The sequence below is a fragment of the Cavia porcellus genome, unplaced genomic scaffold (assembly GCF_034190915.1).
Source record: "Cavia porcellus strain 051 isolate PalLab524CR breed Dunkin Hartley unplaced genomic scaffold, mCavPor4.1 scaffold_19, whole genome shotgun sequence".
NCBI lineage: Eukaryota > Metazoa > Chordata > Mammalia > Rodentia > Caviidae > Cavia > Cavia porcellus.
In genome coordinates, this window is record NW_026947502.1 from 63,174,621 (window position 1) to 63,186,756 (window position 12,136).

At 35.8% G+C, this 12,136-nt stretch overlaps 1 protein-coding gene across 1 annotated transcript; it reads right to left on the minus strand.

Annotated features, from left to right (window-relative positions):
* Positions 1-9,902: 9,902 nt before the first annotated feature.
* LOC100724444 (olfactory receptor 7E24-like) lies at positions 9,903-10,835 on the minus strand. Its single transcript, XM_005000934.2, has one exon. The coding sequence runs from the start codon at positions 10,830-10,832 to the stop codon at positions 9,903-9,905; it is 930 nt and encodes a 309-aa protein (XP_005000991.1). The 5' UTR covers positions 10,833-10,835.
* Positions 10,836-12,136: the final 1,301 nt, after the last annotated feature.

Consider the following 12,136-nt stretch of genomic DNA (forward strand, 5'->3'; position numbering starts at 1 on the left):
AACTGTCATCTGTGGGTGTGACTTTCTAAATGGAGCACACAAATTAATGGTAAGACAAAACATGTCAGAAATGGAGAAAAACACATATATGGTACTGAAAAATACTGATTATTATTAGAGATGTGTCAGAATAGCTAAGATTAAATAATTGAAAATGGACACTAAAGAAACTGGAAATTCCCACCTCCTTTAAATAGACAAACTGCAAAACAACATACATCTGACAGTCTAAGTCATCAAATAAAAATAACACCAACAATATGTAAGAAAGGCAAAGATTCAAACCAACTGGATAATTCAGAAGAAGACAGATCACCACAATCTGATCATAAGACATTACACTCAGAAACATGTCATCCATCCACACAGGTACAAGTGTACCTGTACATATACAGGTACATATATATATATATGAAGAGAGACATCTGTGTCAGACAATCCATTAAGAGATGACTGTTGAACATCACAATCATCTTCAGAACCATGAAAGACTTAAGACAGCTGTCAGTCAAGCACAGATTGAATAGAAAGAACTGCATGGAACTCTTGATGTGAGAATTGTAGCACATGGTAAGGATGATGATCGGATTTTCTAGAACTGTCATCAGGTACATGGCCAGAAACAGTCCAAAGAAAATGGGCGGCAAGTTTGGACCCACTGAGATTTCCAGAGAAAACATCACATCCTGTATTTTATGCTGCCTGCATCCCTTTTGAAAAAGAAAATGCATTAAGAAGAGGAAATGCATAATGTGAAACCTAGAACTCTGTATAAATTTGGATTTAGGTATTCATAAATAGTCACAATACTGCACAATCAAACTAGTCATTGAGGAATGTTGATTATAGTTAGAAAAGTTTGCTATAAGGCATTTAACTTCTAGGAGTTTAATGAATCTTTGATTTTCTAATTTCTTTCTTTTATGCATTAATTTTTTTTCTTTTGAATCTATGTAATATAGTGGAAGTTAGTAGATAAAAGAAAAGTAATCTGGTGATGGTTTAATGGAAAGCCAAAGAAGGACTTAAGGGTAGAAATGACCAAAATGTGTCATTTGAATTATGAGTAATGACAAAATGAAATACATTATCTGGGGAATATTCTCACAAAAAGTGCCGATCACATGAAAAAATGACTTAGTCAAATATTCAAGAATTTGTTTATTCTAATATGAATTGTGTATGATTTAGGCTTTAAAACATAAATAACACAATACTTGTCTTTGCTTTGAGGTACTTCAATCTTAGTTAAATGCAGAAGACATAATTCCAGGCTAGAACTAGCAGTACACCATAGATATTTGTGAGATGCTCACCAAGATCCACATGTACTTGAAAATGAGGTGAACAAAATACCCACACAGAGAAGGAATCTTTAATGAGAAGCTTACAGATGAATTATGGCATCAAGTTTGATTAAGAAAGAAGCAGATTTGTCTCTGTATTACAGTGCTGCTTGTATCCCAGCTCCTGTTTGCAGGCAGTTTTGTGCAAATTCTAATAAAGGAATGATTGGAGGGCAGCAGTGGCTGCTGGATCATGGCTAGAATCCATTCTAGTAGGCATCTCCTGATACCCACTGTCCTCTCTTTCTCTCATCCAATAGGAGCCAGAGCTCAGAAAGAGTGATAGTCACAAAATAGAGGCCCTCATGGCATTAAGGAAAGCAGACATTAGAGAATCACTCAGAGTGCAGTTCCTGACATGATTGGGGAGCTCTGGGAACAGAGAGAATCAAGGTCACAGCCCTAGTTGGGGATGTGGGATCAGACATTGCATGATCCACTGGAAAAGTGCAAGTTGAAGGGATTTGGTATGCCTGTGACTGATGTGATCCAGATTAGAGAAACTGGGGGTATAGCTCAGTGGTAGAGCATTTGACTGCAGATTAGAGAAAATACAGACACTGGAGCAGTGCCAGATCATTACTCTACCACCAATTCCCCCATCACCAAGCAATGACAACCTTGTGCCCATGTAGGATCCAACTTCCAAATGCTGCGGATCTAAATACCCTCACACAGTTTCTCCAAAAACCCAAAAAAGCTGATGAGCTCTGCACCTATGCAAACTTATCTACTGTCATCTCCCTAAGACTACCAATTTCTAAGTTGAATGACCCTATTCTGTCAAGCTTGAAACGCCACAGTATTCTTTGGCTACGTAAAGATTATTTGTGTGTTATTGAACAAGAATTTGGTGTAGGAGAAAACCAACAAATTGAAGCACAGACAGGCTTGACATGTTGTGCTGAACCACAGTGAGGAAGTTAAGAGCAGACATAAACACCTAAAGGGAGTAGGATGGAAAAAGGTGATGGAGATTGAGGAAACCCCTCTAAATTCCAGAGAAGACTATGCATCAGAGAAGTTCTGCTGTGCCCTGCTTGTTCTGTTACTGTTAAAAGGGCCCAGTCATAAGATAGAGGCAAAAACCTCTGACCAGCCACACACAAGGAGGATAGATAAAATTCAATAATCCTCTGCCTGCAGAGAGAGTGACAGGCCATCTTAGCAGTCTGTCCACCCTCCATGCACCTCAGTGCCTAGAAGGCAAAAGAGCAAGTCCATGGAGGGAGAACGGCTCCAGCCCTGATGGGGACACAGAAGTCCTCATGGCTCCCCCAGAGCACCAGGGCTCAGAGAGGACAAGTGCTACTGGAAGAGGGCGCAGAGCACATCGCTAGCATTTTAACAGCAGTGTAAATAGGACCAAGAGAAAGCATTGCATTTTTGTTTCCCTCTGTGGCAAGGTTTTTTTTTTTATTCTTTCATATGCTAATAATTTTTCAGTTTTTATTGTTATTAGTGTAATACATAATGATTAAATTCTTTGTGACAATTTTATCTGTTTACATAATTTATCTCAACACTGTGACTTAAAATCAAATGTAGTTTAATCACAAACCTATACATCTGAAGTTCTCCATGGTCTTTTCTTCCATCTGTTTTGAGAACACGGCCTGAAATAGACACTACTGGCATTTATCAATTAATATTTCATGTTTTTAAAATCAAAAACAACACTTTGAAAGTTTAAATGTTTATTGCATCTTAATATTTATCATGATTTAAACAATTACCTATGAAGTGTGAGTTATTTTGTCTACATGATCACAATATCTGAATTCTTCTTTCTCAATAGAAACTACTTGTGAATTTGCTGAGTAGATTTCCTTTCCCAAACTTTACATCAGTATTGGTATACATACCATAAAGTGTTTTTTTTTAAAGTTGCCAAAAAGCAGCTCTAGTTTAATCTCAATAGTATGCATCACAATTACTCTTGCTCTTGCAATGTTTCTTTCACATCAGGATGTAGAGTCGACCTTCCATGATACACCCACAACTATTTCAAATGCTTCCACTCACCCAGTGCACTGCCTACTAGAGGGATGTTTTTTAATTTGTAACTTTATTTCAGTGCTTTTAGTTCAGCTACATGAGGCAACATTTATTACTCAGCTTTCACTCCATCTCTATTAGGGAAAAGCGGATGAAAAATTACAGGAAAAAAACATGAACACCTATGACTGCCTTCATCTTTAATTTGGATAATGAATACTTAGTTTAGAGCAGTGCCCAAAAGTATTTTAAAATTGCAAATGATATAGGATATTGGTGTTTATTCTTAATGAATTTTCCTGAGTACATTTTTAAATACACCAGTAATGTATTCTGAACTTTACAGCTGTTTATTCAGAGTATCTTCATTTGAAGTTTGTAACACACTGTCTTACACCACAGTGGAAGACCATGTACTTAGCATATTTCTTCCATTTATAAAGTAACTTCTGAATGTAGTTTTTATCGCCATTAAAATACACATTATCTATATTAAAATGTAAGCATTTAACAATACATGCAAGAAATATGTTTTATACATATTAGCATACACGAGAGTCATTATTTAGTATTTTATTTTATAATTATATTAAAATGATCTGTGAAATTTTAGAATTTGCTGTCTGCATGATTTAATTTGCTTGCACATCTACTGTCAAAGGTAACTACTGTCTAATTTTGGCAACATTTTATTTTTGATGTCCCCATGCCATTGTACACTTGTATATCATTGAACAGATTCATCAATACTTACTTAAATGTACTTAATATTGATTTAGTATTCATAAGACATTTTGTTAAAGTTAATTAAAATTTGCTAATATTTTTCTGAATAATAAATACCACAACTCCTAATGCTGCTAAATGTTCCAGTTTATAGACTCATGTAGATTTAATTCTCTCTGTGAAAGACACATGGCTACTTCAGACATGTTCACTGAAGCACTCCTTTACCAGATAAAAGGATGTGATGTAATTTGGTGTTTCATTATCATGACACTGTCCTTTCAAAATTCTTCTTTCTCTCTTCACATAATGGAAATGAAAATTACCAGATGGCATGTGTGTGGGGGGTGCCTGAATCCATACAATAGATCTACATTCAGTTTTATGACCAATAACTTACATTTTCCACAACAAATCAAACATATCACATTACTCTGAGGTCCCATCAAACTGTTGTTCTTCTGTCTCCATTGTTTTTATCATGTTGTATCTTACTGGATTTTATTATATGTGATAGTATAAACAAAAATTTTTATGGGCAAAGAGATAATATAGAAACCATTGTTCATTTTCCATTAGCTGATTCTAAATACCCTGTAATAGTTTCATCCTCTTGAATAGTTTCACACTGCGTTGATATGATTGAAGCCATAGTATATGAAGTTATACTCAAATATTTCAAGGAAAGAGACACTATAGTAACTACTATTAAGTTGGGTTATCTTGTGGTGAAGCACTAGGTTGCTGAAATTGTTATGCTTTGACCTGTATTGTTACGTTGTTATATCCTCTTTTATCTCAATCTCCCCCTTTATTTAAAAAAATATTTATTTATTTATTTATTTATTTTATTATTATTTTTTTAATTAAGGGAAAAAATCAAAATACTAGCAGGATATATTATACTAACTCTTTGATTTCCTATTAACTTGATTTGAAGCCCTGTATTGCTTCCACCGTATTGTTTTGACTGATTTTACTCTGTTCCGTTCTGTTTGATACTATCAAGTTTGAGGATATAGGCAACTAATTTGAAGGCAATAAGATTCACTATGACACCCATTCTGGTTTGATTATTATCTTCTTTTGAAGTCCGGTAATGTCTCCAATGTTTAGGTTTTATTGATCTTGCTCTAAACTGTTTTGTTCAATTTTAATATACCTAATGATATAGACAATTCATTTTAAGGTAGCAAGAGGCATTATGGTAACCACTGTTGATTACCTTGTATTATGTTTTTACATCATGTGCTATGTCCATCCTTTGTTTTGACTGACTGCTTTGTTTTGTCATATTTGGTTTTATTCTCTTCCAAAAAAAGTAATAAGAACTATGGGAGTAATAAAACCCAAAATGTGTAAATGTTGTTGTAAAAAAGAGAGGAAAAGAAGTGCTCTAAAGGATACAACTGCAAGTGTGTTTAGGTGTGTTAAGATAGATGACCATATTACTAAGTTTTTGTTGGATCATTGAACAAAACCCTTTGCAGTCTCACTGTTTGAATGTCCACTTTGTATACTTTAATCCTGTAACTTGAATAACTATTTCTAAGATGATGTCTTAGTTACTTTATATTGGTTGCTGAAACAAAATACCTGAAGCCCAAAGTTGGGAAAGGAAAGGTTTATTCCTTACAGTTTTTGGAGGTTTCAGTCCACACTTAATTGGCTCCAATGCAGGCAGGCATGGCTGGGCCGCAGTTCATGGCAGCTGCAAACAACGAGCAGGAACCAGCAAAGAGCAAGACACACCTTCTTCCTGCCATTACATCACATTCTGGCTCCACCCCTAGGTGGGTGTAGCACTGACACCATCAATCCAAGCACCAGACAATGCAAATGCACAATGCAAACTCATGAGGCCTGGGGGCCACAGACTTAAACCATGACAGATGACAATATGTAATCTATTAACTAGTAATTTCTTACTGTTTTTTTGAAATTCTGTATTACTTGCACCCTTATACTGTTTTGTTTTGTTTTTCCTTTAAATAAAAAACAGCAAAAAAATTTTTTTTATATATTGACTGAGACTTGTCTAGTTATAATCCTTGTGTGATTACTAATCCAGAAATATCTTACAGTTTTTCCATTTGGCTCCAAAAGAAACATGCAACAAGATTCAGAAAATTAGCTGTTTGGATGTTTACCACTGACTTGCCATTTTATTTGCGGTATGTAAATTTTTCCGCCCCTCTGTCTTTACTGCCTATTGGAATTATTGGAAGTAATACCCTGCTTCACAACATGCAAACATCTTAAAGAAGTCTTCAACTTAAATGTTTAGTGATGTTGTACACGGTGGGTCCTGCATACCTTCCTGCACGGCACGGTGAGTGTAAATCTCACCAAATGTCTGCGCTCTTCCTGCTTGATTGAGATACAGGTAATGTCCTCCATCTCCATAAGAGTGTGCATCAACCAAAAAAAGTTTAGAATTTATATAAAACTTATTTTTTGTTTCAAATAAAGTTTGATATCTTTACACAAAAACAAGTTTATTGATGGACAAAAGTGTAAACAGACACTGGAGTATAAAATGATACAAGATGCTAAAATATAACTAAGACTCATTTATGGTGTCACTGCCTTCTCTTTATGAATGTGTTACAGTTTCTAAATCTTTGATACAATCTTTGAAAAATTAAATGTTGTCATCCTACTTAAATGAAAGATACATGGGCCATGTGTCCATAAGATAGACACAAACAAGACTTGTGTTACCTGATCTCTAGCTCTATGAGACATGGGTAAAAGGGACGAAAGTGAAGATAGGAAAAGAACACTTGTGGAGGCTGCAGTAATTGTGGCCACTTCTTGTGAGCAAGGATGTGTCTAATCCTTGTTTAACAATAATTTTTATTTGTAACTTTCCTAGGTGCCAGAAATCATATAGGAGCTGAGGAATCAGAAATGAAAGCACCTAAATCTTTCTCTGTTTAAAGATTTTTTTAAAAAATTTTAGTTTAAATATAGTAAAATAGAACAAATCAAGACAATGCAATGAAATTGGTACAGAACTTCAAGACAGGATACCAGGATAACAGTAATAGATGACATAGTACATAGTATATCTGGTTATCTTCACAATAGTTGTCCATTTAATCAGCAAATTCAAACCAAAAACAGAAAACTATAAAACCAATCAAAGCAGAATATTGAATAGAGCAAAACAATCAGAACAAAGCAAAGCATTTCAAACAATATTGGACTTCAAAGACAAGACAGAAGACAATCCCCCATATTTGCTATATTGCATACTGTCATCATCCCGAGAGAAGCTCAAACCACTGGCCCCAGGTCTGCATAATCAACCCAACATTAGAAGCATTTGTTTGATGTACATAACTTATTTGCTCTCAACTCCAGTTGACATTCTGGTTGCTAACACAGGCACGGGAGTGTGGGAGGGGTGGGGATGAGTTTTGATTCGCAGCCTGCAAGCTGGCAGGCTCAGGGAGAAGCTGACTGTTCTGTCCCTAGTGGGCTCACATCTTGTGCAGCCTACCAGAAAGGCTGGCTCCTTCTTTCTTGATTGGTCCTGCAGAGCAAGGCTGATTCTTGGGAAATGCTGATTTTCTCTCCCTTTAATTCCTTTCAAACACCTGCATTAAGTTAAATACAGGCAATAGCAAGATGTCCCATTATAGAGAAATGAAAACTACAACTTCAGACTCCATGTATTTTCTTAGAGTGTAAAGAAACTGAGTCTTTTATCACTAGTTATGTTAGTAATACTTGAATTGTATTTTATATTTACCTTACATCTCCATCACTGATTAAAAAAACAAGAGGCACACTCATTATCATTTTAATTGATACTGGACACAATTGTACCAACTAGAAATCAACCTCAGTGTCTGTGTTGGGTCTCAGAGAGAGAATTACCCTGCTGTATGTTGCAGAAATAAATAAGTGCAAACAGCACTTAAAATGGAACTGTTAATCCCTACATTTTATCCACTATATTTTTCTCTTTTTCTAAACATTGGAATGTGTCCAGCAGAGGTTCAGAGTTCCATATCACACTTCTTTCTTAGGAAGTTTAAACTCTTTCCAGAGAAGGAATGAAATCAAATCCTGAGGTGATTTCTTTGGTTGAGAATGAGAATAATGAATAAAAGATTGCAGAAGGATATGGCCAGCTTCCAGAAAGGCCTGAAGTACAGAAAATAAATGGAATCAGTAACAACCACTGTGGATCTTTCATATCTTTGGTCTTTGCCTCTGACTTCAGAAGTCATCCCCAGAGTGAATGCAGCCAGCGTTCCTCCCCTCTCTCCTAGGATCTACTTAGAATCCCAAAAGTGTAGCACAGTGAAGAAGGAAACCCCCCTTTGAGGGATAGAGAAGAGATACATGGGGGGGGGCTGTTAAAGGAACTGTGCGCTAGATTCACTTCATAAGATGCCCTGGGTGTGTTATCACGCAACCTTGTGTATTCACATCTTCCCCATTTTTCTACCCAAGAACTATAGTTGATTGCTGTGCTCTTTTACAACTTCAAGTAAAATGACATAAAAGGTTTAACTAAGAAATATTCTGCACACAGAATGAAACAGTTTACATTTACGCTGCCATTTATAAATCCCTTAAAGTTGGTTCACAATGCTGCGATCATTTTATCATTTTATACATAATCCTTTAAAGGGGTGCTGAGTAGAGAGTTTTCAGACACCCAAAACGTACTACTATGAAGTAGATGTTGACAGAAAATAGGACCAGGTTGAGTAAAGGAAAATTTTTGGAATTTTGGACCCCTCATGATAAATAAGGATAACGTTGAAAGTACTCACAGCTACACTGGTAGAGAAGTCTATAGGGCTCACTACCCAAGATTTCATGCTCATGTTCTTGACAAGAAATAATGTTTACAATAGTCCTTTCTCCATCCACTCTGTGCATTAACACTTCCTGGGTAAGACTGTGTCTCTATCAGTTATGTCCAAATCTATGAATCTCACACCTCTAACATGGCTGAAGGCCAGTAGAAGACTTAGATCAACCCAGAAAATTAACAGTGATGGGCATGGGCTTTACATCTAAGAATCCATGAGGAAGGACATACAGGAATGTTGCCAACAGTACTTGAGTCATCAAATGAATGTCTGGGAGTATTGAATGTCTATGTATTATTATGTATGCATACATTTAAGTAGCAAAAGTGGACCATGTTAACCAAATTTAAAGAATTTTGAAATTTAATGGAATTTTATTTTTAAAAAAGAGAAAAGGAATGTTCACAAAAAGAACGAGGTTTGCCTCTATTTGTGAAGAATCTCAAGTTTATGCTTCAAATTGTTATTTTTTTCTTTTTACCTAGTATCCTAAGCCTGGCATGGCAGTGAATACCTGTAATCTTATCTCTCAGGAGTAGTCACGGGCATCCTTTTGAGCTAAAAGACAGGTTTGGGTACTTAGTGAGTTCAAAAAACATGGTACATGATATGCAGGAAAACACTGTCTAAAAAACTTCTTAACTTTTAATTTCCATTGTTTATCATGGTAAAAAATAAACATAATTAAATGAACAATTTCAGCCAGGTTTAAACACTTTTTGGTAATGTTAACCTTATCAACCACATCACAATTTTTTTACAGGAAACATACTGACCCATCTTTCATCTCACCAACTGAAATTTTTCAGCATAATGAATAAATCCTAAATTCCACCAATAGAACCTGACATAAACTAACATGAATCACAAAAATAAAACATCAGTTTTTTGAGAACATATTACCCATAAAATTGGGTTTACAGATGAGTCTGAGGAATTCAATTTCACTAGGTCTTCAAAACTCAACTTCAATAGGATGCCACACAATCTGAAATTAGATTCTCCAACGGTGAACCCTCATCAGGGTGTTAATGATGTCCCTATTCCTCAGGCTGTAGATGAAGGGATTCAGCATAGGTGTGACCAAAATATACATCAGTGAGGCCACCATCCCCTTGCTGTGAGAAGATGGAAAAGCTAAACCAAGGTACACTCCAACACCATTTCCATAAAATAAGGAAACAACAGACAGGTGAGAACTGCAGGTAGAGAAGGCTTTGTACCTCCCACCGGATGATGATATTTTTAGAATGGAGGAAATAATTTTACAGTAAGAGAAAAGAACTCCTGAAATGGGAAAAAACCCTAATGTGGCAGTAAGAAAATACGTGACCAGGGTTTTGATCAGAGAATCAGAACATGAAAGGTTAAGGATTTGAGTAGGATGGCAGAAAAAATTATCAATTTCCACAGTCTTGAAGCAAGTAAATTGCATGACAACTAAAACATGCAGCAGTGAGTCCAAAAGACTAATAAAGACACACACCAAAAGCAGTAATACACAGAGGCGAGGATTCATAATGACTGCATAGTGCAGAGGGTGACAGATGGCCACAAACCGGTCATAGGCCATCACAGTCAGAAGCAAGTCATCCATACAACCAAAAATGTTGAAAAAAGACATCTGAGTGAGGCAGCCCACATAAGAAATGACTCTGCTGTGAACCGGGATGTCCGCAATCATCTTTGGGGCCATGGTAGAGGCAAAACAGATGTCGACAATGGAGAGGCTGGAGAGGAAGAAGTACATGGGGGTGTGGAGATGGGAGTCACAGCTGATGGCCAGGAAGATGAGCAGGTTCCCCAGGACTGTGACCAGGTACATGGACAGGAACAGCCCAAAGAGGATGGGCTGCACATCTGGGTCCTCTGAGAAGCCCAACAGATGAAATTCTGAGGCGTAGGTTAGATTATGTGTTTCCATAGTGTTTGAATACCTTTCCAAAAAATTGGTTAGAAAAATGACATGAATGAAGAGCACACAAGACGCTCTGTACAACATAAACTCAAGTAGTCACCTGCAAAGTATACCCACATGAAGTTCACGAACCTGAAAACATACCGATTCATGTGACAAACCCCATTCTCAGAGCTCATTACTGGGTTTTGTGTTATCCACCTTGCTCTGTGTCCTCTGTTACAGACACTGTGAGGGGTGATGTTAGAATCTTTGAATTTGGATTATGATGAGCCCAGTAAAGTATACCGAACACTTTTTACAAATCAGAAAAAAAGGAATCAAAATATATAATATATACGTACAAATTCCCTATGATGGATTTTATCATTACATATAGCTAAATTGTATAAATATACTGAATTATATTTATATACATAAATTAAATAAATAAGAATATGATTCTATTAGAAGAAAACATTTATTTATTTTTTATTACTTTATTAATATTAAGAAGAAAAGGTAAAACAGATTTTCACAACAAAGTAATGAAAAAGTAACAATTGTTAATAAATTACACAACATTATCTTTAGTCACTCAAGTACAAAATGTGGGCATAAAAATTACTTCAATCAATATTAGCACAACCTTTCCTATTCAGTGAACTAAGTGACACTAATGGTATAACTAACTTGCACTTTTTTTCCTTTTCCCTTCTATCCTTTATCTTTTCTCCTATCTTAGTTTCTTCTTTTTATTAAACAGTTTCCTTCCATTTCACAGTGACTATTGTATATTTTGAAGCTTATGGTTCCACATATGTCACTGTGGTGTGATGTTTTTCAATCATTCTGGGAAGATACACAGAAGGGGAACACCTGGGTTGAATGGGACCTCTAATCGTAATTTTTTGAGGAATCTCCACAGTGTTTATACTAATCTACTCTCTAACCCACAGTTGTAAAGGGTTTCTTTTTCCCTACAGAACCAGGAGCATTTTTTATTGGTTGATATATTTTTTTAAAAAATTAAATGATTTTTTAATGAATAAGGGAGAGGATGAGATAAAAGGGGGCATAACAACATAACAATACAGGTTAAAGCATAACACTTTCAGCAATCTAGTGAAGAAAATCTTTAAGTACACATTTTTATTTTCAGAGAAGTGGCTAATTTCTCTTGACCTAGGATGTCTATAAGAACTGTACCTTCTAAGAATGTATTATCTAAATCTTAAATATAAGCTAATAGTTTACAATCTTGATACATGTTATTGACCCACTGAAATTCCAGGAAGGTTTCAACATTCTTTGATCATTTATTCCCATCT